Raw genomic sequence first — 27,611 nt, forward strand, 5'->3', positions numbered from 1 at the left:
CTTTCCAATGGAGGTTGAAAAATACAGGGAGTGCAGAATTATTAGGCAAGTTGTATTTTTGAGGATTAATTTTATTATTGAACAACAACCATGTTCTCAATGAACCCAAAAAACTCATTAATATCAAAGCTGAATATTTTTGGAAGTAGTTTTTAGTTTGTTTTTAGTTTTAGCTATGTTAGGGGGATATCTGTGTGTGCAGGTGACTATTACTGTGCATAATTATTAGGCAACTTAACAAAAAAAAATATATACCCATTTCAATTATTTATTATTACCAGTGAAACCAATATAACATCTCAACATTCACAAATATACATTTCTGACATTCAAAAACAAAACAAAAGCAAATCAGTGACCAATATAGCCACCTTTCTTTGCAAGGACACTCAAAAGCCTGCCATCCATGGATTCTGTCAGTGTTTTGATCTGTTCACCATCAACATTGCGTGCAGCAGCAACCACAGCCTCCCAGACACTGTTCAGAGAGGTGTACTGTTTTCCCTCCTTGTAAATCTCACATTTGATGATGGACCACAGGTTCTCAATGGGGTTCAGATCAGGTGAACAAGGAGGCCATGTCATTAGATTTCCTTCTTTTATACCCTTTCTTGCCAGCCACGCTGTGGAGTACTTGGACGCGTGTGATGGAGCATTGTCCTGCATGAAAATCATGTTTTTCTTGAAGGATGCAGACTTCTTCCTGTACCACTGCTTGAAGAAGGTGTCTTCCAGGAACTGGCAGTAGGACTGGGAGTTGAGCTTGACTCCATCCTCAACCCGAAAAGGCCCCACAAGCTCATCTTTGATGATACCAGCCCAAACCAGTACTCCACCTCCACCTTGCTGGCGTCTGAGTCGGACTGGAGCTCTCTGCCCTTTACCAATCCAGCCACGGGCCCATCCATCTGGCCCATCAAGACTCACTCTCATTTCATCAGTCCATAAAACCTTAGAAAAATCAGTCTTGAGATATTTCTTGGCCCAGTCTTGACGTTTCAGCTTGTGTGTCTTGTTCAGTGGTGGTCGTCTTTCAGCCTTTCTTACCTTCGCCATGTCTCTGAGTATTGCACACCTTGTGCTTTTGGGCACTCCAGTGATGTTGCAGCTCTGAAATATGGCCAAACTGGTGGCTAGTGGCATCGTGGCAGCTGCACGCTTGACTTTTCTCAGTTCATGGGCAGTTATTTTGCGCCTTGGTTTTTCCACACGCTTCTTGCGACCCTGTTGACTATTTTGAATGAAACGCTTGATTGTTCGATGATCACGCTTCAGAAGCTTTGCAATTTTAAGAGTGCTGCATCCCTCTGCAAGATCTCTCACTATTTTTGACTTTTCTGAGCCTGTCAAGTCCTTCTTTTGACCCATTTTGCCAAAGGAAAGGAAGTTGCCTAATAATTATGCACACCTGATATAGGGTGTTGATGTCATTAGACCACACCCCTTCTCATTACAGAGATGCACATCACCTAATATGCTTAATTGGTAGTAGGCTTTCGAGCCTATACAGCTTGGAGTAAGACAACATGCATAAAGAGGATGATGTGGTCAAAATACTCATTTGCCTAATAATTCTGCACTCCCTGTACACCTAAGCGGTGTATAGAAAGGGATGGCACGAAAATACCTTTATGATCTGCTCCAAAAGGTGACTAACAATGCCTGAACATTGACTAGCTGAATGTTCCCGAGCCAAAGAAACCAATGGCTGGAGAAGGCTGAATGAAGCTCTTTTGGATATATAAAGAATACAATTTATATACCAGGGGTGTCGCAAGGGCCATACTGGTCAAACCTAAAACGATTATATGAACGTGTAAAGCTGGGTATGTGAATTAAGGGTGGGAAAACATAGTATCTCTCCTCTCTTTTTATCTGTCAAATGCACATGCCAGACCCAGGTATTGATTGCCCACTGTATCAAACATAATAATCATATGTGCCACCAAGAAAGTGGCAAACAACTGAGTTTGGAAACAATGGCCCTAAGGAGTAGTACAACTGTATTAATAGCTCTCCACCTTCCACTAAAAACCATAACAACCTCAGTTTTAAATGAGACAAAGATATTTCTTTGGACACCCAAAATCTCTTTTTAAACTCTGTACATGTTTTACTCGTTTGGGTAAGACGCCACTACCACTAACCCAGGTCTACGCGCATAAAAGATCCATTTTCTGTCTGACTGACATTCATAATACACTGACTTGCTTCTAAAAAGGATCCCAGAAATGTGATTCTGTCGCACCTATCGCATTCCTGGTACTGTTTTTTTGTGATGGCCCGGGAGACCATTAAACCTCTGCGCAATACAATTTATTTATACCATGAGTGGTGCAAGAGAGGTACCGGTCAAACCTAAAAAGACCATGTGAATGTGTAATGCTGAGTGTGTGAATTAAGAAAGGGAAAACATAATCATTCTCATCACTCGAATGTCATTAACATGTGCTAGACCCAAGTCTGAAATTGACAACTGCAGAATTACAATATAGTCCTTGCTACCACCATGAAGGTGGGAAAAGACTGAGGCCCTCATTATGAGTGTGGCTGTCTCAAGACCGCCACATTCGTGATGGCAGTCGAACTGCACAGACAGGGCGGTCACGGCACTCTATTATGAAGGTGGCAGATGGGCCACGGTCGACACGCTGGAACCAAAAGGTTGCTGCCTGTCGACAGCCTGATGGTCTCAGTGGTCGCAATCCACCAGAGCAGCCCTGCAAGTGGGCAGTGCAGGGGCCCCCAGGGACAGCCCCATCGCGTATTTCACTGCAGAATTACAGGCGGTGAAATGCGCGACGGTTGCTGTTGCACCCGATGCACCACAACATTGCCGCCAGCTTGTAATCGAGACCGCGTCAATGTTGTGGTGAGTTTTTCGCTGGGCCAGTGGGCGGAAATGCTGTTTTTGCCCACTGGCCCAGCGGAAAACTCCTAAAAGGGCAGCCAGCATACCACCAGAACTGGCAGTATGCTGGCTGCAGTGGTCTTCTATGAAAACCGCCAAAGTCGTAATGAGGCCCTGAGTTAGGAAACAATGGTTCAAAGGAGTGGTACAACTGTATAAGCAGCTCTTCATCTTCCACTAAAAACCATAAAAAACTTAGTTTAAAATTAGACAAAGATCTCACTGTGGCCACCTAAATCTCCGCTGTTCCACTGATATTCTTTTTCATCTGTGAAGACTTTTTGAAATCTGTACAGGCTTTACTTCTTTAAGAAAGAGACCACTACCACTAACACAAGCCTTATTAGCGTATAAAGATAAATTTTCTGTCTCCCGGCAATTTGTAATGCATTGGCTCATCTCAGAAAAGGCTCTCATAAATGTAACCTTGTCACTCCCTGTTACGTTACTTTCACAGGTTACTTTTGTCGGACCATCCTGCTACGGCCAATGTGGCTTCCATTACTTTTAACTATTGTGATGTGACCTTTTTTTAAAGGACCTGTGTTTTACGAATGCCTACAACATAATATAACTCATCAGGATCCATAATCAACGTTATCAGCATTGGTACCCAACCTCGACACCCGAACAAACCTCCTTATGGTGCAGACACAGCACATAAGCTTCCATCTCAGCACTATGGTGTGATCTAGGCAACATGCTCGCAGTATACAACACCAATATATGAATAAATAAGCAAATAGATAAACTGACCCAACTCCTCGATGGCAGTATTTTCGTCTGAACTGGAAGACGTTTTGAACAACCTTTTCCACAAGTTTGAAGGGTTGGTTTATTTGTGGTTCAATCAAAGGGGTGAAATGGATTACTCCCACATCGACCTTCAAAAAAGAAGCCATCAGAGGTTAAAAACAAAACAACAATCATAAACAATAAAGAGCTTTAACAAGGGCAAAATCATCTAAAGTCTTTAAAAATGAACAGTGCCAATAACCCGACATCTTCCAGTGTCAACTGCAGACCCCCAACCCCCCCTCCTCTACCCCCTCCTTCCCCAGCAACAACATCCAGTCATTTTTCCTCAAGCTAGCATCATGTGGGAGAGAATTCTAAACATACAACCCTATTCACAAAGGTAAATGTGGTCGTAATCTTACGTTTAGGACCCCATTTACATCTGCCAGGAAGTCACAATGGGAGATCTCTACACATGTATATTACGTTCTAGGAGTGGGAAAGTTGGTGTTTCAAACTATGGTCCACCTTGGAAATCTTGTATGTTTGTGGGTATTTCCAAACTCTGATGAAGCCCTTTTCTGCCCTGCTAAGGACTTGAAATTCTGCCCAGCACAGGGTTCTTGTGAATCCCTTTGCAGGTTTGGAAGGGGAATGGATTGTCAGCTGAACGACCCCAGGGTACATAAAATTCCTGAACTCCTACAGTACCGACATTGCCATACCTCACTGAACGAACGAAGGGGAACTCTTGTGGGCGCATTATCATTTATGTTATTAACTCCTGCTATGACTTGTACACCACAACGTTCCTGGGCTTCAGCGATATTGACACGTACCATCAAGTTTCATGACTACACTAAATAAGGGAGATGTCTAGTTCAGTAGAGGGTGGAGGGAATCGGAAAATTCAGAGCATAATTCATAGCAGACAAACGTTATTAACGCCGCAGTGGTGCTGTGTTTTATTTCCTCGGTTTTCATTCCTATTTTCTGCACTGTAAATCTGAAACTGTCTTTACCCTGGTTTGAATGAAATGGAGAATTGATTGATATCTTTGCTTCTCACACAGTGAGAAATGTCTATACCTCTATGTTTGTAAATGGCTAAAAATCAATAAAGCTTGTTGAAAAAAACATAGAACGGGAATGGACCATTCATTGGCTTTCTGGGGTAGTAGGGCAAAGACTTTCTCAATAGGGAACAATAGTTTCCGATTGGAGATATATTTTTTTTAATGCATTTGCACAAGGGATGCTATTTCCCCATCGAAGTATTCTGCTATGGAAAACTCCGTACAGCTGGAATAGAATCCCACTGGGAAAGTCACATGACCTTTCCAAGAGTACACCTGGGAACCCTGTGAATCAAAAAAGTAGGAAAAATACAATCAGATGGAGACAAAGATCTCTGCATATATTTGTTTCTACTTTTTTCATTAATCACGCCCAGGCAAATCAGCCAGCCTAACAGAAACAAATCACAGCCACATCAGCCTGCACATTCTATTACTGTGGGAACACTTTGTTTGTTATGACATAATATTATGTTATTTTACAATATGTTAAGTTAGATGTGTTGAGTGCAGAATTACTATTACTACAGCTTTGGAGCACTGCCTTGTTCAGTAACTTGAAAGACAGCTCTTGAGTACTGTACTGCAATGGGATCTTCAGTAGTGTGGGTGTGGTTAATATTTGTGCGTATGTTTTTTTTAAAACTTGTATTTTATTGATTTTACTCAAACCGTCCAACATAACATACATACACTGAGGGTTGGAAGAGGCACATTATTTTTCTTCAGATGTACATATTATTGACAGCTCCATACATGAGTACCTTCATAGTGACAAGCAAATTGACATCAGCATAGAGCATATATCGGAAGGAATGGGACAGTAAAGGAACCAAGACCACTAGCAGCACAGCAATGAGAAAACATCACATTATCTCACCTGGTTGTCACATGTTTACTTGTAGTATCAAAGCAGAAGATAGTCACTCCGCTACACCAGAGTCGCTCTCAGAATTCAAATCTACATCCCTGGTAAAATTAGCTAACATTGTGCCCAGAGCTCGATTTCCTCTGCAGCCCTATTATCAGAAAGGGTCAGTCTGTTGTGCTAGTCATCTGCTGTTCCCAACTCCATTGAGTCCCCCAATCAACAAGGAATCTATAGAATTCCCTTTCCCATCCAATGAATGGCCACCTGGCGTTTTGCCAAAACAAGGGTTAGTTGGATGAGCTTTTACAGGATTTCCCGGCCTTTGGGTTTGTTCACAGCTCCCAATAAACATGTAAGGGGTGTCAACAGAATCACCAGTCTAATTGCTCCCTCAATATGTGGCACCACTTGTCTTCAAAAGGACTGGACTCCAACACAGTCCCACGCTAGGTGCAAGAAAGTAGCACCTATTACCCTACAATGTGCACATTTAGCGGGATCTATCCCGTTTAACTTGTAAGGTGTAATACAGGTGCGATAAAGATAGTGGAAAGGCATCAATTTAAATCTGTAGGTGCATGATACCTTGCGTACTAGTGCAGATGCATGTGTCTAATCAGTGTCATCTATGGGTTCCCCCAAGTCCCATTCCCAAGCACTGTTGGCCACCAATGGTATTCTACTCCTGTCTCCCCTAAGGGCCCATTAAAACAATGTAATCAGATGATGGCCCTCCCCCATCCAATGAGTCCTGCCAGTATCTCCAAAGGGAGTGGCATCACGGGTAATTCAGTTCATATCTCCCTTGCCACACTCTCTATTTAGCATACTGTAAGAGCTGACCTGGGCCCACCCCAAAGGATTCCTGGGCATCCTGGAAAATGATAAAGGTCTCACCAGGAAACAAGTCATTTGCCACTTGAAATCCACCTGCCCTCCAATATTGGTGGATATGTTTAGTGTGGTTTCATGTGCATGGCTGGCGATATTAACCAACTGGGGTACATACCATCTAAAGGACTGTTAAGGACATTGTTCAGCTAGACTCCACAATGTTTCTTTAAACTATTCCAGCAGAGGGCTTTTGTCTATGAAGAGGTATATTGTTGCATGAGGAGCAGGAGGCTGCTATGAAGCCCTATTATATAGTGCTCTGTGATCTTTGTGTGTTAGATTTCTGTGAGTTTTAATGGCTAATGTGTTGTGCTAGAGGTTGTGATTGTTAGTTTAAACACAGGTCGGATATGTTGTGAGCTCACTAATACCCAACTACAGGGTATATGCGAGTTCTGTTGGCTATGAACACAATGCTCTGTCTGATGTGTTACATTGTCTAGTGTCTTAACTACTGGAACATAAATAAGAAGTGCAACGTTTCCATACCAGGAGCATGCTCACAGCCCTGCGCATTCCAGTGTAGCTGTGGGAACTATGCAGTGTATTTTTTTTATTGTGTATACGGTTACCGAAATCTGAGTATATCAAAGTATTAAAAATGGAACTGGATTGGTGTGAAGGGTGTGAGGAATCATTAAAAGCACTAACCAATCATCAGCCCAAAGACCCTCAAACCCAATAGGACATCAGGAAGGAGCTCCTTTTACAATTAGATTAAGGGAGCCATTCACATTTTGTCAGATGTGGGATACTTGGCAAACATTAACACATTGCTTAGAGTGGTCTGTACGTCCTTTTTAGACTCCAAACAGGGCAGACGAGGCACCAGAAAATATTTGGTATATGTTTCACACGTAATGCTTTAAATGGGCAGGTCCTGTCTGGTACTGAGTACCCGCACTTCTTTCATTTGAAAGAGAGAATAACTGCACTTCTCAGCACAGCTGCAATATTTTTGATGGGAGAGTACTGGCACTTCTCAGGACCAAACAGGCACTCTAAAGAGAGAATGCCTGCACTTCTATACTTCCATTAAACACCACGCGCATCTGTCGACGTCTAAATAACCTCCCTAAAACTGCTGAGGTATTTCTCTACTTTATAGGATTTCAGTGACCTTTAATACATTTCCAAATAGTCTACAACATTTATTTCCACCAAGGATGTCAACTGCTACCCTAGGTTTCTGTTTGTTACCTCAGGCACTACCCTTGCTGCCCCTGGTCTCAAGGATAATGAAGGCAGCAGCAACAGTCAGAGACGGACAAGGGAGCTAATACGGTCATATTTCCTGAAGTCAAAAGGCGAGTGATGTAATTTCCGTTCCACCCGGCCATTTTGGCATGCAAGCTCTCTCTCTTTCCCTATTACATCTATTAAGGTTTTCTTTAAGGACTGGCCTCCAACACCTCTTTCTTCCAAATTCATTTTTCCTTGAGGCTAGGCAGCAGTTCCTTTGAGGTGGTCCGCATGCAGCATAATAAACTGTATTTGAAAACGTCCCAGGACAGCGAACAAAACTGAAATGAATGTGACACGTTTGAAACCACACTCCCAGAGTTTTCTCATTGGTCCAGTCCAAACTCTGCACAGAGGGGTCTTGGAAGGTGAGAGGCACTAGCATAGTCTGAAGGTTCATTGAAAACAAGACCTCTCCAGAACATGGCATATAAATATTGCCTTTAATATTATTAGTCATGGCACAGGAGCATGTGCCTGGTACAGGTCAACAAGATGGCTCAGTGAGTTACGCACTCACTGCTGACATGTACTGCAATATGGCAAGACAGATTTAGGGCTGGATTCGGAGAAACCCCCTCCGCAGTGCCCTAAATCAGGCCCTTAGTTCTTCATATTTCTGAGACTGAAAAAACAAGAACGATCAAGATGAGTTAGGAAAATGTCACTTACCCAGTGTACATCTGTTCGTGGCATTAGTCGCTGCAGATTCACATGCTGTGCATAGTCCGCCGTCTGGTGTTGGGTCGGAGTGTTACAAGTTGTTTTTCTTCGAAGAAGTCTTTTCGAGTCACGAGACCGAGGGACTCCTCCTCTTTGTTTCCATTGCGCATGGGCGTCGACTCCATCTTCGATTGTTTTCCCCGCAGAGGGTGAGGTAGGAGTTGTGTATGTTAGTAATAGTGCCCATGCAATGGAATGAATAAGTATGTACAGAATAAAGGTTAAGGTAATATATTTACAACTGTACAAATGTTGAATATTACTTCCAAACGGCTACAGGCTCCCGGGGAGGCGGGTGGGCGCATGTGAATCTGCAGCGACTAATGCCACGAACAGATGTACATTGGGTAAGTGACATTTTCCGTTCGGTGGCATGTGTAGCTGCAGATACACATGCTGTGCATAGACTAGTAAGCAGTTATCTCCCCAAAAGCGGTGGTTCAGCCTGTAGGAGTGGAAGTAGTTTGAAATAAAGTTCTTAGTACAGCTTGACCTACTGTGGCTTGTTGTGCAGATAGCACGTCTACACAGTAGTGCTTAGTAAATGTGTGAGGCGTAGACCATGTTGCTGCCTTACATATTTCGTTCATTGGAATATTTCCTAAGAAGGCCATGGTAGCGCCTTTCTTCCTGGTTGAGTTTGCCTTTGGTGTAATGGGCAGCTCTCTTTTTGCTTTAAGGTAGCAGGTTTGGATGCACTTAACTATCCATCTGGCTATACCTTGTTTTGATATTGGGTTTCCTGTATGAGGTTTTTGGAATGCAATAAATAGTTGTTTTGTTTTCCTAATTAGTTTTGTTCTGTCAATGTAGTACATTAGGGCTCTTTTAATGTCCAATGTATGTAGCGCCCTTTCAGCTATTGAGTCTGGCTGTGGAAAGAACACTGGTAGTTCTACTGTTTGATTTAAGTGGAACGGTGAAATAACTTTTGGTAAAAATTTAGGATTGGTTCTTAGAACTACCTTATTTTTGTGTATTTGAATAAAAGGTTCCTGTATAGTAAACGCCTGAATTTCGCTTACTCTTCTTAGAGATGTAATGGCAATGAGAAACGCAACCTTCCACGTTAAGAATTGCATTTCGCAAGAATGCATGGGTTCGAAAGGTGGACCCATGAGTCTTGTTAAGACGATGTTGAGGTTCCATGAAGGAACAGGTGGTGTTCTTGGTGGTATAATCCTTTTTAGGCCTTCCATAAACGCTTTAATGACAGGTATCCTAAATAGTGAGGTTGAATGGGTAATCTGCAGGTATGCAGATATTGCTGCGAGGTGTATCTTTATGGAAGAGAAGGCCAGATTTGATTTCTGCAAATGTAGTAAGTATCCTACTACATCCTTTGGAGATGCATGTAATGGTTGAACTTGATTATTATGGCAGTAGCAAACAAATCTTTTCCATTTACTTGCATAGCAGTGTCTAGTGGATGGCCTTCTAGCCTGTTTTATGACCTCCATACATTCTTGGGTGAGGTTTAAATGTCCGAATTCTAGGATTTCAGGAGCCAGATTGCTAGATTCAGCGATGCTGGGTTTGGATGCCTGATCTGTTGTTTGTGTTGTGTTAGCAGATCTGGCCTGTTGGGTAGCTTGACATGGGGTACTACTGACAGGTCTAGTAGTGTTGTGTACCAGGGTTGTCTTGCCCATGTTGGTGCTATTAGTATGAGTTTGAGTTTGTTTTGACTCAATTTGTTTACTAGATATGGAAGAAGAGGGAGAGGGGGAAAAGCGTATGCAAATATCCCTGACCAATTCATCCATAGAGCATTGCCTTGAGAATGCCTGTGTGGGTACCTGGATGTGAAGTTTTGGCATTTTGCGTTCTCCTTTGTTGCAAATAGGTCTATTTGAGGTGTTCCCCAAATTTGGAAGTAAATGTTTAGAATTTGGGGGTGAATCTCCCATTCGTGGACTTGTTGGTGATCTCGAGAGAGGTTGTCTGCTAGTTGATTCTGGATCCCTGGAATAAACTGTGCTATTAGGCGAATGTGGTTGTGAATTGCCCATTGCCATATCTTTGGTGCCAGGAGGCACAGCTGTGTTGAGTGTGTTCCCCCCTGTTTGTTTAGATAATACATTGTTGTCATGTTGTCTGTTTTGACAAGAATGTATTTGTGGGTTATGATGGGTTGAAATGCTTTCAACGCTAGGAATACTGCTAACAATTCGAGGTGATTTATATGCAGCTTCGTTTGATGTACGTCCCATTGTCCTTGGATGCTGTGTTGATTGAGGTGTGCTCCCCACCCTGTCATGGAAGCATCTGTTGTTATCACGTATTGTGGCACTGGGTCTTGGAAAAGCGAGATGTATGTTTGGCGATCTATCAACACCAGATCTAGAAGGTGACCCTGTGCCTGTGACCATTGCGATGCTAGGCACTGTTGTAAGGGCCTCATGTGCAGTCTTGCGTTTGGGACAATGGCTATGCATGAAGACATCATGCCTAGGAGTTTTAATACCATCTTTGCATGTATTTTTTGTGTCGGATACATGGCTTGTATAACCTTGTAAAAATTTTGAACCCTTTGTGGACTTGGAGTGGCTATCCCCTTTGTTGTGTTGATTGTCGCTCCTAAGTATTGCTGTGTTTTGCACGGCCGAATGTGTGATTTTGGATAGTTGATGGAGAAACCGAGTTTGTAGAGGGTTTGTATGACATACTCTGTGTGGTGTGAACATTTTGTTAGGGAGTTGGTCTTGATTAGCCAATCGTCTAGGTAGGGGAACACGTGTATTTGCTGCCTTCTGATATGTGCGGCTACTACTGCTAGGCATTTTGTAAATACTCTTGGTGCGGTCGTTCTACCGAACGGCAATACTTTGAATTGGTAATGTATTCCCTTGAATACGAACCTTAGATATTTCCTGTGCGAGGGATGTATCGGTATGTGGAAATACGCGTCCTTTAGATCTAAGGTTGTCATGTAGTCTTGTTGTTTTAGCAGTGGTAACACGTCTTGTAGCGTGACCATGTGAAAGTGTTCCGATTTGATGTAGATGTTTAGTGTTCTGAGATCTAAGATTGGTCTCAGTGTTTTGTCTTTTTTTTGGTATTAGAAAGTACAGTGAGTAGACTCCTGTGTTCCTTTGTGTACGTGGTACAAATTCTATTGCGTCCTTTTGCAGTAATGCCAGAACTTCTAATTCCAGAAGGTCTAAATGCTGTTTTGACATATTTTGTGTTTTTGGTGGGACATTTGGAGGGAGTTGGAGAAATTCTATGCAATAACCATGTTGGATAATTGCTAAGACCCAAGTGTCTGTTGTTATCTCCTCCCAAGCTTTGTAAAATTGGCTTAGTCTTCCCCCCACTGGTGTTGTGTGAAGGGGTTGAGTGACTTGTGAGTCACTGTTTGGTTGTAGGGGTTTTGGGACCTTGAAATTTTCCCTGGTTTCTAGGGAATTGTCCCCCTCTGTACTGGCCCCGAAAGTCTCCCCTTTGGTACTGTCCCTGGTAGGTAGACGGTGTTGATTGTGAGGTGCTGGCTTGTGTGGCTTGACCCCGAAACCCCCCTCTGAAGGTTGTTCTGCGAAATGTGCCAAAAGTGCCTCTGCCCTGCGGGGAATAGAGTGCGCCCATGGCCTTGGCTGTGTCAGTGTCCTTTTTCAATTTCTCAATTGCCGTGTCCACTTCGGGTCCAAACAATTGTTGTTCGTTGAACGGCATATTGAGCACAGCCTGTTGTATCTCGGGTTTAAACCCGGATGTGCGCAACCATGAGTGCCTTCTTTTGGTTACCGCGGTATTTATTGTTCTTGCAGCTGTATCCGCTGCATCCATAGAGGAGCGTATTTGGTTATTAGAGATATTTTGTCCCTCCTCAACCACTTGTTTTGCCCGTTTCTGTAAGTCTTTGGGTAGATGCTCGATTAGATGCTGCATCTCGTCCCAATGGGCTCTGTCATATCGCGCTAGGAGCGCCTGAGAGTTTGCGATGCGCCACTGGTTTGCAGCTTGTACAGCAACTCTTTTTCCAGCCGCGTCGAACTTGCGGCTCTCTTTGTCCGGAGGTGGTGCGTCGCCGGAAGTGTGCGAGTTGGCTCTCTTGCGAGCTGCCCCTACTACAACTGAATCTGGTGGCAGCTGTGATGTGATTAAAGCAGGGTCCGTGGGTGGTGCTTTATATTTTTTCTCCACCCTTGGAGTTATCGCTCTGCTTTTGACAGGTTCTTTAAAGATCTGTTTTGCGTGCCTTAGCATTCCCGGGAGCATAGGCAGGCTTTGATAGGTGCTATGGGTGGAGGAGAGGGTGTTGAAAAGGAAGTCATCCTCGACAGGTTCTGAGTGTAACGACACGTTATGGAACTCCGCTGCCCTAGCTACCACCTGTGTATACGCTGTGCTGTCCTCAGGTGGTGAGGGCTTGGTAGGGTACGACTCAGGACTATTGTCTGATACTGGGGCGTCATATAGGTCCCAAGCGTCCTGGTCATCTTGGCTCATGGTGGTATGAGCTGGTGAATGTGACGGAGTCTGTGCCGGTGATGTATGAGTTACAGGTGGAGGAGAGGGTGGTGGAGTTACTTTCTTCACCACTTTTGCCTGTGGTGTTTGTTCTTGTGTTTGGAACTCGAGTCTCCTTTTCCTCCTGATTGGGGGAAGAGTGCTGATCTTCCCTGTCCCACTCTGTATGAAGATCCGCTTCTGGGTGTGGTCTACGTCAGTGGTTTGTAACTCTTCTTCAAATCTGTGTTTGCGCATTTGAGAGGACAGTGATTGTTCCTCTGAATCCGAGCTGGCAGTCGGTTCGGTTGCTGGGCGTTTTGGCACCGAAACTGTGTCTTTGCTTGTTTTCGGCTCCGAGGAGAATTTTCTCTTTTTTGGAATCGAGCCTTCTCGGCGTCGATCATCCTCTGTGCCGCTGTCTCTGCGTCGAGCAGCTTCGGTTCCGCTGTCTCGGCGTCGACCCTTTTCGGCAGCACTTTCTCGGTCCCGAGATTGCTGCGTGCCTGTGTCTCGACCCGAGTCGGACGATCTCGGCACCATTTCGCCCTTTTTCGGTGCCGATGGACGGTAACCTATTTTATGGGTTGAGCCATGGCCTGTTGGCAGTGGCGTCCCCTGGGCCTTGTCCGTTTTCCCGTGTGGTGTTTGTTTCGACGTCTTACTCACGGTTTCTTCGACGTCGAATTCCTCTGAGTCCGATTCATGGATGGAGAAGGCTTCCTCTTCTTCTCCTTGTTCCTCGAACCCTCGGTGTCCTGTCGGCGTGGACGCCATCTGCAACCTTCTAGCTCTTCGGTCACGGAGCGTCTTTCGAGACCGAAACGCACGACAGGCCTCACACGTTTCTTCCTTGTGCTCGGGCGACAGGCACAAGTTACAGACCAAATGTTGGTCTGTATATGGATATTTATTGTGGCATTTAGGACAGAATCGGAACAGGGTCCGTTCCATCGGTGTCGATGTTACACGCGGTCGGACCGACCAGGCCCCGACGGGGGATCGAAGTTACCCTCAAGGGCTACCGGAGCTCTTCACGATTCGGTGTCTATTTTATCTAACCCGATACCGAACAAAACAATACCGACGTAGTTTTCCGAAGTTATGACTATCTTTCCGTCCCGAAACACGGAGCGAAAAGGAACACGTCCGAACCCGATGGCGGAAAAAAAACAATCGAAGATGGAGTCGACGCCCATGCGCAATGGAAACAAAGAGGAGGAGTCCCTCGGTCTCGTGACTCGAAAAGACTTCTTCGAAGAAAAACAACTTGTAACACTCCGACCCAACACCAGACGGCGGACTATGCACAGCATGTGTATCTGCAGCTACACATGCCACCGAACACAGAAATATCTATGAATCACAAAGCCCAACACTGTCCTAGCAGGCACAGTATAGAAATATTATATTTGAACATCTTTGTGATACTAGCGTACCACCACTAGCATATGAGCAGTTCTGGCAGTTAAACAAGAGCAGTTTTGGCATATGCACTCTGACTCATCCCAACCTCATTCTACTACTTTCATCTCCTACATCACCCTGCCTAAGCTCTTTCCTCCTTTTCCACTTGTAACTCACCCAAACCTCAGTTTACTACCATGATCTTCCAAACAACCCTACTAAACCCTCATTTATCTCACCTTTAACTCATCCAAAACCCCTCCTGGTACTATTATCTCCCTAACCCTTTCCACAGACTTCTCTCCTCCATCCCCCCTTTACTCATCCCAAGCCTAAATTCTATTACCATAAAGTCCTAATTAACACTTCTGGATTCTTCCCTCCTCCACCCCTCCATTACTCCAGTCAATCCAACTAACAAACTCACATATCCACGGCTCAAATTAACTCATAATAATACTATAACTGTACTCATATTTCCCTATACTAATCCACCACTAATTACTTTTGGGTTCCGGAGTAGCGTGCTACTCGCCGAAAAGCGATTAGATGCCTTGTCAGAGGTAGTAAGCGCTATATAAATACAATACAATACAGTATGTGAGCAAGACCACTGGCAGACAGTCACTCATCCTACTATTGTCAAAAACACAAAACAAGCATGCAGGTTAGCTGAAATAAATTTTGAGCACTTCCTGTGGCATTTTATTTTCTTTCACTGGAATTCTGTTTAATACATATTCACTGACAACGTGCTGTCTAAGGCATCATATTTCCTGGTACAATATTTAAAACTAGATTTATACTGTTTTTTTCCTGCTAGGGCGATTTGGTGTTGCCTACACACTGCTTCCCCTATGGTGTGAATGCCCGCCTGTACAATTTTCAGATGGGGCCATATTTGTATTTTTACTACTGAGCATGCATGAAAAATGCTGTTGAGTTCCGATGCAGATGGTGAAAGGCTAGACTACTTGATGAGCTTTTCTTCATAAATGCTACTAAAATAGAGACTTTGTAACCATCAAGTTTGCTAAAATGTACTGTGAAATGCAATGTTTTGCACCACTTTATAAAGCATTTCTACGGGACACACCTGAGACTGTTGGACTAACTTGATACACTTGTCTGGCGCAATATAGTTCTGGCTTTGAGTCACAGTCCTACTTTGGTTTAACTACTTAAGAGCAACATTCTCAAGAACTGTATTATATACAAACCTGAAAGCATAGCACAGCTATCCCTCAGGAAGGTGTGCATCAAATTAAACAAAAACGCATTATTTTACTACACATATGCCTTTACCAGGCATGCCTTCACTACGCATATGCCTTCACAACAAAAAAGGTAAGTATAGTTAAGTTAAATTCACACACACACACACACACACCATTTTAAATTATTTTTGTTTTTCTTTTGGGGACGGGCCCCACGCAAGCACCCCACCGATTTTAAAAAGTATCAATATAATTTATTTTCTTTATTGGGGAATTTTCTCAAACACCCCTTTTTGGGAAATCTCTACCCACCCCAAACCCCGAAAATACTTTTACCAGCCTATGCCCTTACCCACCACTAAACCCGGAAAAAAAACTCTGACCATGCTATACCCCTACCCACCCTTAAACTCTAAAACTACCCTTCCCATCCTATACCCTTTCCCACGCCTAAACACCTCAAAATTTCAATTGTATCAAATTGAATTGTTGGTACTCGTCTAGTGACTACAAGAATTATCCCTCCTGGATTATAATTTACATGACTCCCTCTTTTTGTCTTTCAGATTTAGTTAGTATGAAATACATAGTTCGAAAAAGAGTTGATGTTCTTGTGTACTACAGAGATGCTATTCTGCATTTAAATAAACTATCATCTTCACAAATTAATAACTCTTTTCAAACCCCACTTTAGAGAAGTAAACATAGTAACTGCAATTAAATTCCTACTGGAAGAGTAAATGTTAAAAAAACATGTTATTAAGTCAACTAACGAAACTGTGGATAACTATTAGTTTGAGTACTTGGTATACTTCATGCAGAAAACCTTAATACCTCTCGGAGAACAAATATGGACTTCTCAGAAAATGTAAAACGGAAAATGATCATGTTGATGTTTTGTTAAAAGTGCTGAAGGTATGCTATACCACATATCTGAATAACATTTAACACAATTTTTCAATGGAACTTTAGAAATATCTTACTAACAATTTAATCTTAATTCAACCTTTGCCATATCAAATGTTGATCTGTAAAATTCTGGTTTAGTAGGTTGGTGTGAACACATTCACGATCTGTTTTTCCTTCCTTGGCTGCTGTTAGCTTTTCTTTTGTCTCTCTCTAATAAACAGTGGGAAGTTCTTAGTGCACACTCAAAAATGCTGTTATCATCATGAACACCCAATGCGGCCATTACAAAAAGACCCCTTACTGTGTAAGCTTATTGTTTACAAAGGTGGAGGCTTCGTTTCAACATGTGGATACATTGGTTGTGTTTTGTGCCTTTTTAGTTTAGTCTTGCAGAAGTCTTGGTGTCTACAAACCCTGATTTATTTTGAAAGTATCATATACAAATCAATGGTCAAACAGTATATAAACCCCAGGATTTGACAACTGATCAGGAGTGGTCTTCATTCTAGAATAAATGTCAGGGGTGATGCCAGATTGCCGAGCAAGCTAGTCAGAGAGATAATTTCAGAAGCCGTGCAGAAAGTGTCCTTCACCAAGAGCACATATTTTGTTACCTCTGCAGAACTCATAAAGAATTGCTGAAGTCAGCTATCCAAAGGTATGATGTGCAATCCATCATTAAAAACTTAGAAGGCAGGTTTGCTATTGAACGAATCTGCTAAGATTTACCAGAGTGCTCAGGATTAGCTTTTAGAATATTAGCATGTTAGAAACTCAACAAAAATCTAGAAATATTTGTCTTGTTTTTCCTTATCACTACACATCTGTGTTTATTTTTACATTATGTACAGTTACAGTTCATGTTTTAAGCACTAGACCAACAGATTTAAAATCAATATTTTAAATTACATGTCCTGTTTCTTAGTGCTATATTTGGGTGTGTTATTCATAAACAAAAGATTGTTTAGATTGTCACTGTGTCCTGAACTCATCTAACAGGATTGATAATAAGTTGAAAACATGGTCTGTACAGCATTTCTCAAAGGGCTCGTGCAAGGGTTGCAGGCCAACTGGCTTTCTAATTCAATGTTAGTCTTTTGAACTGAGTCCTTGCATCAAAAGGTTAAAAATCTGAACCCTGCGGCTCTGATCTCCCTCTTTCCCCAGATTTTAAATTAATAATATAAGCAGTATTCAAGTTATTTAATTTTCTCGTTACTATAAGTCTTACATCAATCATAAGTACCTGGAAGTAAAATCCTCTATTATTGGCTCATATCTGGTGGTTTTGGGTATTTTTTGCAAGAGTAGATATACAAGTTAGAATGGAGAAAATACACTGGATAAATATATTGATGAGCAAAATATATGGACCAATATAGTTTTCCATGTTTTTTATGATATAACTCTCACACTATGAGTGGCATGGCAGTACTAAAGAAACATTTTAATATCCACTTACCCAGACCACACATAAAGAAGAGATCTGAGTAATATGGAAATGCACAGTTTCATCAACCCAACAATATTTACACTTCTGTCACCAGTGCTATGCATGTAAGTAAAAATAAACAATAGCGCTACACCAGATATACAGCAACAAAGTAAAATCATAGCTTTATCTCTCAGTTCACACATCAAGTACCATCCTCTAACATTCAACCTAAGTGCACCATCTACATAGGCGACTGCTAGATTCACCCAAATGCAAAAACAACAGTTGATGGACGGAATGTAGACCAAATCAAACATTCACCCCCCAGTCACAGATCTGGGTTTAATCCATCAGTTATTTCGCTCACCATGCCGTTCCAGTTTGGACCCTGCCATATGCAAACCAGTCTTGACCCTGTTCCCCATGGGAACAGTCCAGCCCGAACTGCCAGGCCAGGTCCTCCCTGGACCAGAAACAAGCATCCTGGGACCGGTTTCGGGGTATCACCCCTCTTCAGCCAGGCTAGCTTAAATCTGGTGGCATAGTGAGCACGGGACCCACGTCTGGGCATACCCTTCCCATTTAGGGTGACAAATGCAAGAACAACAGTTGATGGACGGAATGTAGACCAAATCAAACATTCACCCCCCAGTCACAGATCTGGGTTTAATCCATCAGTTTTTTTGCTCACCATGCCGTTCCAGTTTGGACCCAGCCATATGCAAATCAGTCTTCACCCTGTTCCCCATGGGAACAGTCCAGCCCGAACTGCCAGGCCAGGTCCTCCCTGGACCAGAAACAAGCATCCAGGGACCGGTTTTGGGGTATCACCCCTCTTCAGCCAGGCTAGCTTGAATCTGGTGGCATAGTGAGCACGGGACCCACGTCTGGGCATACCCTTCCCACTTAGGGTGGTCAAATGCAAAAACAACAGTTGATGGACGGATGGATTAAACCCAGATCTGTGACTGGGGGTGAGTGTTTACATTGTTCAGCACTCCGTCTATCATCCTTTTGTATTGCTAAAGTTGCTAGATTCACCCAGGCAAAGACAATTCAGCTCTCTATGTCCTCAGTGCCATATATAACCTTGCTGACTTGTAGCAGCTCTACAGCTCTTCAACTTATATATAACGCAAAATTACTGGATCCGAAAATGTACATGCATCACAATGTCAATACTTCTGGCCTCAAATGGTGAAGACACTCATTGCCCTCATGCTGTGTTCCACATTGACAAACAATGTGCTAATCTGATTCCAAAACGGACAACAATGGACTTTTCCCAAAACATCACAGAAGAAAGCATAAAACTTATAACAAAATAAGTTGCAGCAAAATACATCATTCAACTTTAACTCGAATCATCAGCCTTCAAAGTCAAGGTCAGGAAAGCAAAATGGATCACGCAACCCCTGACTTTGGCATGTGAAATCATCTAATGGGTCCCAAATGCCTTAATGTGAATTTGTTTTAAATGTTTTTCCCCTTTTGCTTTGTTTTATATTATAACATAACAAAATACAGTGAAGAATGTTAGTAATTGTTGTTTATAATTGTTTAATATATAGGCCTGAGAAAGCAGTTTTGGACTGTGAATACATGTTGGCTGAATATTGATCATGCTAAGATTAAATACTTATCTCTGGAAGCAAATGTTAATTATCTTCATAACAATATTTCTGGTAGATACATGATCTTGCTTTATAAATCATACCTTATGAATTATCATTCCATGCTTCAGATTGGTCTAGAAATACATTTTCCCAGCCACAGCTCTCCAGCATTGCCTTGTGGTGTCATTGGGGTCAAGCTGCAACTCCAGCTTCAGGTTTCACAGCTCTGGAGTATACTAGATGCCAACCAGTGCATTTTCATCTAGTCCCCAAACATTTTTAATCGAGACAGAAGGAGAAAATTTAAGAAAGCAACAATAGTGTCAAATAAAGCATATGACATGCTTGCATACCCTGGAATCTTAATAGTCATGCCACTAATTCCTGATTCCTACCTTTATGAATAAGTCCCAAAGTAACACATCTCTGGGAGGTGGGATGGAGTAGTGTTGGTCATCCAAGGAAATCAGGCACCATAGGTAGGACAAATGATCTAAAACAGCTTGCCTGAGACGTGAGGCAGCAGTGCTTGAAACAAGTATGCAAAGATGACCATGCCTGGCAAATGTCAGTCATCGCAATGCCTGTGAAAAATCCATTGAGACAATCATGGCTGTTGCAAAACTGGTACGAATCACCTCTGGCAGGGCTTTCTTGGCTAAGGCATTGTAGATCTTGATAGAGGATGACATCGAACAACATGGTGCATTTGGTCACTACTTTGCTCCACTGGTGAAACCAGCAAAGTGCTTATCAACCAATACCAATGGTCTGTTGTGTCTTTTGATATGGTCCTTAACTAAACATGCACTGGAATTTAGAAACTTATTGATCTTAAACTGGACATTGTAGGTGTCACTGAAACATGGTTAAAGGACCACTCTCTCTCTCTAATATTGCTTTGGCCATCCCTTCAGGCTATCCTATCCACCACACCATGTGTGTCAACCTGTAGGTGGCACTGTGCTTATTTATAAATCTTTCATTACCATGTCGGATTGGAAGATATAACTTCCTTAAGATGATGAGTATCTTGGTTTTATTTTAGCCTTTAAAGTATTAAAAAAATACAAAAAAGCCAGTGGCTGAGATGAATTCAAGCATTCCATCCATCACCTTGTTGATTTTCCACTGGACGCCCTAAGTGCGCTGAGTAAGCCCAGACGTGGGTCCCAGGCTCACTGTGACACTGGAACCAAGCTACACCTGGCTGAAGAGCCCATAACAAGGGCAAAACTGGTCCCGGGTTTCTTGTGTTCTGGTTCAGGTTGGACCTGGCCTGGCAGCTTGGGCTGTTCCCATGAGGAGTAGGGTAGGGACTGATTTACATATGGCTGGGTCTAAACTGAGGTGGCATGGCGGGCAAAAAATGATGGACTGGGTTGCGGCTCTGGGTGATTTCCATTGGCTAAGATCATTCAAGCCTTCCATCCATTACTTTTTTTGTATATTTTAATGTGCCACAGTGAATAGGATGGGTATGCCAAACGTGTCCAAGCTAAAGTGGCATTTTGTGTAAAGTAATGATAGACTGGGATGCGAACAAGTAATTGCCAGTGGATGAGATTAATGCAAGCATTCCATCCATCACTTCTTTTTTGTCACATGTCTGCAGAACTACTTTTCATAACATATTCTTTTTATTGCCAGACGGATACATGCTCCGGAGAATAGTTATACTGTTATGTGTTCCTTGCTCAAAAAGTTTGGGCACCTCTATATAGGCAGCACTGACTCACTACCAAGGCTGGTAACATTCACAATGAAATGTCAGTCTCACCAACTCATGGGATCAAAGCACTGTTTGCTACGCCTTTGCCTCCATTTTTTCTTTCAAACTCACAACCAAGAATGCAAGGGGAGACACATGTCCAGGATCACACAGGAGATCACAATGAAGATGCAATTGAAAACTCAATTGCAGAACTGTCACATGAATTATGAGCGTGATTCCTATTCATGAGGATCAATACCTCAAAACACTTTTACAGTAGGACACGCTCCAGAAACAGTAAATCTCACTTCTATATAAAATAGTAGTGCAAATTAACCACTGAACAGCTCAACATCAAAGAACACCTCAGTGGGGGTTAATGTGTATAATCGATGAATAATTTATGTTTCCTTTCATTTCCGATTTAGTAGAGCATTTACATAGATCCACAAAACTGGCTACTGCAAAATCTATTCAACAAATATTAATTAAAATGTTGCGTTTAGCTGAAAAAAATCACGGCTTTCCAAGGCTGCACTAAAGATTTAAGTTACTTCAAACAGCAAAACAATATGTGCCACTTGAATATTTGTTCGGCAGCCCAGACCGAAAGCCTTGAGTACCTTATTGAAAGAAGCATGTTGCCAGGACAACAAATATGGAAAAACCTATTAACAAGAAGCACGACACGTCCTTTATTTCAAGAGTCCACCTTGTCTTGCTACACATGTCAATGTCACGAGTCACAGGAAACGTCCTGCTGACCTTCATCAAGAGAAGAACTTTCTATTCAAGTCCCTCCGAGTGGCAACCATGGATTTCCATTAGCGCACTCTGGTATAGTTGCGGGATAATTCTGAGTGTTTTTTGCCACTGACCTTGCTGATTCATAGAATGACCATTAAAACTTATATTGAAGAAAACCAGATGGGCACTTTCAATTCTAAGTGCTGTATTATTTCAATAATGTACCAGCTCCATTGATTTTAAATGAAAACCCAGTGGGCATTTAGTGAGTGGGACAAGGTACTTGTTACTGCCACAAAAACACCTTAAGGAGCCGTTCTTTCGTGATCTGCCATACGTCTGACTTTCATATTTCTGTACACCACTTGTCCTAAAAAGAAATGCAATTTAATAGTTGGCTGCGGATGGGAAGAGTAGATTGATGATCTGCCCCCAAAGTAGCTGCCTCTAAATTGATACAGTATAAAAATCGCAATTGCAAACGTGAAACAGATTTGAAAAAATAACGCATCATAAACTAAAAGGTTACCTGTTCCAAACTAAGCTAAGGGCCTAAGAAAATGACTGTTGGGGATACATTCTTAACAAAAACTATCAAAACCCATGGGACTTGCTTCCAGCTAAAAAGCGCCTATGACCACTGATTTCCATTGGTAATTTACCTTGATTACGAAGAAGGGGCACCCACTCAAGAAAAGTAAGATGCTCTAATTATTTTAACCACTGGGGGTTTCCGTAACAGTTGCATAAACGAGGAAGCTGCAGAGACATTTTCATAGCTGGGTGGCAGTTTCCAATTAACTGGAATCCTGTTTCAAAATAGCAGTGTATGCGCACTTCTTTACCTTGTGTCTCAGTTTTGTATTGTATCCACAAAGCTTTCTTTTGGCATTTATTTCAATTCTCCCAAATGCCGAAAAATCCAAAATCTGGCTTCTTTTTGTAAGCTTATTGCCTACACATTAATTGTGGGCCTAATGGATGTGTTTGTGCGCTTTACTTTTCAGGGAAAAAGAGTTCCTGCCTGAGAAACCTGGAACCTAGGCAGTCATCCATGGAGCAAAATGAGAGTAACTAAGAATAAATTCCTAACACAGAGTGCGAATGATATAGCTTGGTCATAGCAGATCAGGTAGCTTTTAGAATAGGTGGGGAATGGATAAAGTGACAGGTGCTTACGGGCACTCACAAGCATCTCCATCTTGTCCATGGGCAGGTTTTTACTACTGGGAGTTACAGCTGGAATCTGGCTATCTTTGTTGACTTTCTCATGTGACGGTTGAGGTGTAATATGAAACTTCAAAGAACTCTTTGTTATGATGTAAGTTACATCTCATTTACATACATTCAGTTCTATAGTGTATGAGGTGTTGAGTTCTAGAATCTAAGACGAACAGGAGTGTCTTGGAGAGGACCGACATCAAGTTGTGTTCTCCAATATATCTTGAAAAACAAGATACCTGATGTGTGGAGTGCCTTACATAATCCCTGCAACATTTTGGTGATGACTGGAATGATATGGGCAGTGACGGAAGACACAACCTGGGTGGTCCTGGTACTACGATATAGTGGAGGAGGATCGAATCGGCACACAAAATAGCAAGGTCCGATTTTATTGAACATTAATGAACTCACCACTGCAGTGAGTACTCAAATCCCTGAACGCGAGGCGCTTTGGCCGTTGAGTGAGGAGATTTCATCGCCTGCTGGAGTATCGTAACAGAGATTCTCTTGGTTGTCCCTGACAACGGTGAGCGTGGTAGAGCCACGTAAGGCACGTCACATGGAGCCAAGATCTTCTGAAGCGCACCTACTAACTGCTGAACAATTGATAAAGTACTATCAAGCAGACAATGTATTGGTGACCTGCACGCCTTATATTTAAAAAAAAAAAAAAAAGAGATCAGTAATCTGCACATCTAAAACAAAACATTTTTTACAATACTTGTCATCACTTACTTGGTGTAGGTTGGGGGCAAATTGGTGCATGTGATTTACACACCTACTTACACTGTTAATGCAAAGGTGCTATAAAATGTGGGGGCAATTTCGCCTAAAGACATTCACTTTTATTTAAAATATACATAAGCACACACTTGTATAACAATAGTGACTATGACGATGCAAAGGAATATTATAACACCACCATTCTTTTTGTCGCAACCCAGGTCGCCTGACATGTTGGAAGGATTGGGTAGAAATCTTCTATAATTATATCATCACCTTTGGTGGATACAATTTTTTACTGGCAAGAAAAAAAGCACTCCTATTGAGTGGCATTAGGTAGGGAAGGTCAAAGGATTTTTAAGTACTTACCAGTGGCATTGGTCCTTAATGGTCAGCCTATGGATGATGTTTATTAAGAAGCACTAAAGTGACTAGAAGCCAGATTTGCCAAAGACACCAATCTAATTATGGCTAGATATACATTTTATACACAACCCCAAGCAGAACATTAATCGACTGATGAGTTTGTAGCAAGACCTATGGAACTTTCTGTTAAGTGTTAGTTTGGAAATATTTCTGAAGAATTAGTTACTGATCAGCTCATAGTTCACTGTAGAGAGAAAAAATATACAAGAGCGGCTATGGGTGGTGAAGGATCCTTCACTCAAGGAAGCAGTGAAAATGGCAAAAGTGATAGAGGAATCTCAACAGTGCATGAAAGAGTTAAATAGAAAGGATAAAGTGAGTGATGTTTCCATTGTAAATAGGGATACTCAAATGGGTGAAGGGGAGGTCAGTGTTGTAAAAAGAAAAGAAAGAAAAGGGACAACAATTCCTGCATTTAAAAACAAAGGGATAGGGTGTACACACTGTGGAAGTACATACCATGATTCAGTCTCTAAGAGGTGTTTTGCAAGCAGTAAAAATTGCAGGAGATGTGGCCGTAAAGGCCATTACACAAGAATGTGAAGAGAAAACAACAAATGGGGCAAAGATAATAAATCTAAAGTGGGTGTAGTTGAGGAAGCAGATGAAATCAAATATGGTGATAGAATACTGGTGGTAGATCATAATACAGAAGAGAAATGTGACAAATGTATATGTTCAAGTGACAAGAGAAGGATGTCGCACCCCACAGCTAAATTTAGAGTATGTGGGTGTGATTTAGAGCTAATGGTTGACTCGGGATAAATGTATACCATTATTCCAGAAATGTTATTCAGGGTGCCCTGGAGAGATGTGAAATTGTTGCCTAAAGATATCAATCGGGGGAGAGGGGAATCCATTGACATTGTAGGATATATGAAAGGGTGCATACAATATGGGAAGAGGTGCACGGAAGGCAAGGTGTAAGTATCGGCAGATGGTCCTCCAATTTTAGGATGGCTGTATCGGTTTGATCAAAATATAATAATTTATCCTTGAGCACCCAACCAGGTAAGGGTGGTGAAAGTAATACACTTAGGAGATGGGATTAATAGTGCAAATAAAGTTTTTGACAAAAACCTGGGATGCTTGAAAGGGTATGTTCATAAAGTCAAGTTGAAGGAGGTTGCCAGGCCTATTCAACACAAGCTGTGCAGAGTGCCACTGTCAGTAAGCGACGGTGTGCAAACTTTATTGCATGACATGTTAAAGGAGGGCATTATAGAACTAGTGGAGGTGTCTTAATGGGTTTCTCCGGTGGTCATCACCCAGAAACCGGATGTTCGATTGAGATTCTGATTAGTCTTGCAACCTTTAAATCAAGACACTGTAACTGACACCTTCCTGCTTCCCAACATCAATAAGTTATTTTGATTTGTGTAGGAGGGTAGGTATTTCTCAAAGTTAGATTTGAGGAGTCCCTACCATCAAATCAGATTACACAAGGCACATTCCAATGTACTTGCATGCCTTTTGGTTTAGCAGCAAGTGTATTCCAACAAGTGATGACACAGATGTTTGAAGTAATAAGGAATGTTTTTTTATTTCCAGGATGATATAGTGATCATAGGCAAAATAGTCGAGCAACACATCATCACACTGGGAATGGTGCTAAAAAAATTGGAGGAAGTTGGGTTCACATTAAATCGTGAAAAATGTATGTTGTTAACTGAACAAACTGAATATATGGGGTACACTATATCCAATGGGACTTAAACCCAAACACTGTTTGCTGGATGCTATAAGAAAGGCACCAATTACCAACGTTAGAAACCAACTGAGATCGTTTTTAGGTCTTATAGAATATTATGCAAAGTTTGTTGAGAAATTTGCTGACAAGACTGAAAGTTTGAAGAAGTTGCTACGTAAAGAGAACAAGCTTATGTGCTGTGAGGAGCGGCAGTTATGCTTTGATAACAGCAAGAAGGAAATATGTGGCGCTGGGATATGGACTGCTTTCAATATCGATTTTAAATTTATACGCACAATTGATTTTAGTGCAATAGGATTAGAGGTAGTTTTGTCTCAAATGCATGGAAAGAAAGAAAAAACAGTGGTGTTTGCGACATGCACCCTGACGCATGCAGAAATAAAATACTGTGTGATAGAACGCAAGGTGTTGGCTGCTGCTTGGGGTGCTGAATATTTGTGAGTATATTTATGAGAGATTACCATTTATCATGAAGACAGATCATAAACCCCTCATTAAAATCTTAGCATCGGGAGGAGCAGGCAAAGGATAAGATAGGCAGCCAAACTCCAAGAATATTCATACATAGTGGAATTTGTTCAGGGATGGAAGAATGTACAGGCTAATAGCCTGTCGAGCTTGTCAATGGACTGGAAAGTAGTCGATGGCCCAGCAGTAAGGAACTCAGATGCTAAAGGTGCAGTGGCATCTTTACAAGATATTGTGTGTAGTGGTTTGGGAGCTTTCACAGTGACGCAATGGAAGGAAGAAATGGAAAACAATATATTACTTAAAGATATTAATAAAATTATATAATGCCGGGCAGTAAGGTAGAGTACACTGTCAACATCTGTGAGACCATACCTTAAGGTGCAGGATGAGCTGTGTGTGGTGAGAATGTTATTAAGGGTGATCGGTTTATCCCACCAGGGGGATTAAGGCACAAGTTGTTTAACTTGGCATGTGAAGGACATCTTGGTCAAGGGTTGACCATTAAAAAATCCAGTGGGGTTTTGGTGCCCTGGCATGGATGCTCAAGTCAATGAGTGGGTGGAGAGGTGTAGCATATGTAAAGAGAGTGAGAAATGATTGGGTGTAGGTAACAAGACGGAAGAAGGTCATTCAGGAGATCCGGGGAGGCCCTGGCACACAGTGTGCTTATCGTTCATTGGGCCTTTGGGAAAATTCCCAGGCAACATGAGGTATGCAGTGGCAGTCATAGATGTATATTCCAAATAGTTAATTGTGAAATTTATGAGCGATGTCACCACAAAGACCACCATTGAAACCTTAGAGGAAATGTTTAAGTAAGAAGACGTTCCTATGGTTCTTGTAACTGAGAATGGCACACAGTTAAAATCACAAGATGGTCAAATTCCTGGAAGAGGGTGGGAAAAACATTAATGTACCTCATTGTATAATCCTCAGGGAAATGGTATGGCAGAGAGAGACAATAGATTGGTCAAAGGTACCATTCAATTAACAGTGACTAATAAGTGCAACTTTACAAAAATGATGGCTGATATGGTGTGGGCGTGTCGCATCACTCATGGTGTCACACAGAAAATTCCCTTTCAGGAAATGTGGGGGCAATTA

At 42.1% G+C, this 27,611-nt stretch overlaps 1 protein-coding gene across 2 annotated transcripts in view; it reads right to left on the reverse strand.

Annotated features, from left to right (window-relative positions):
• The window catches only part of TFB1M (transcription factor B1, mitochondrial), a 391,094-nt gene that overhangs the window by 50,294 nt on the left and 313,189 nt on the right, over positions 1-27,611 (reverse strand). For both annotated transcript variants that reach the window (XM_069234645.1, XM_069234647.1), the window contains one exon: positions 3,668-3,795. In XM_069234645.1, coding sequence (XP_069090746.1) covers positions 3,668-3,795 — 128 coding nt within the window. The remainder of the gene's footprint in view (positions 1-3,667; positions 3,796-27,611) is intronic.

This window comes from Pleurodeles waltl, chromosome 5 (assembly GCF_031143425.1).
Source record: "Pleurodeles waltl isolate 20211129_DDA chromosome 5, aPleWal1.hap1.20221129, whole genome shotgun sequence".
NCBI classification, from domain to species: Eukaryota; Metazoa; Chordata; class Amphibia; order Caudata; family Salamandridae; genus Pleurodeles; species Pleurodeles waltl.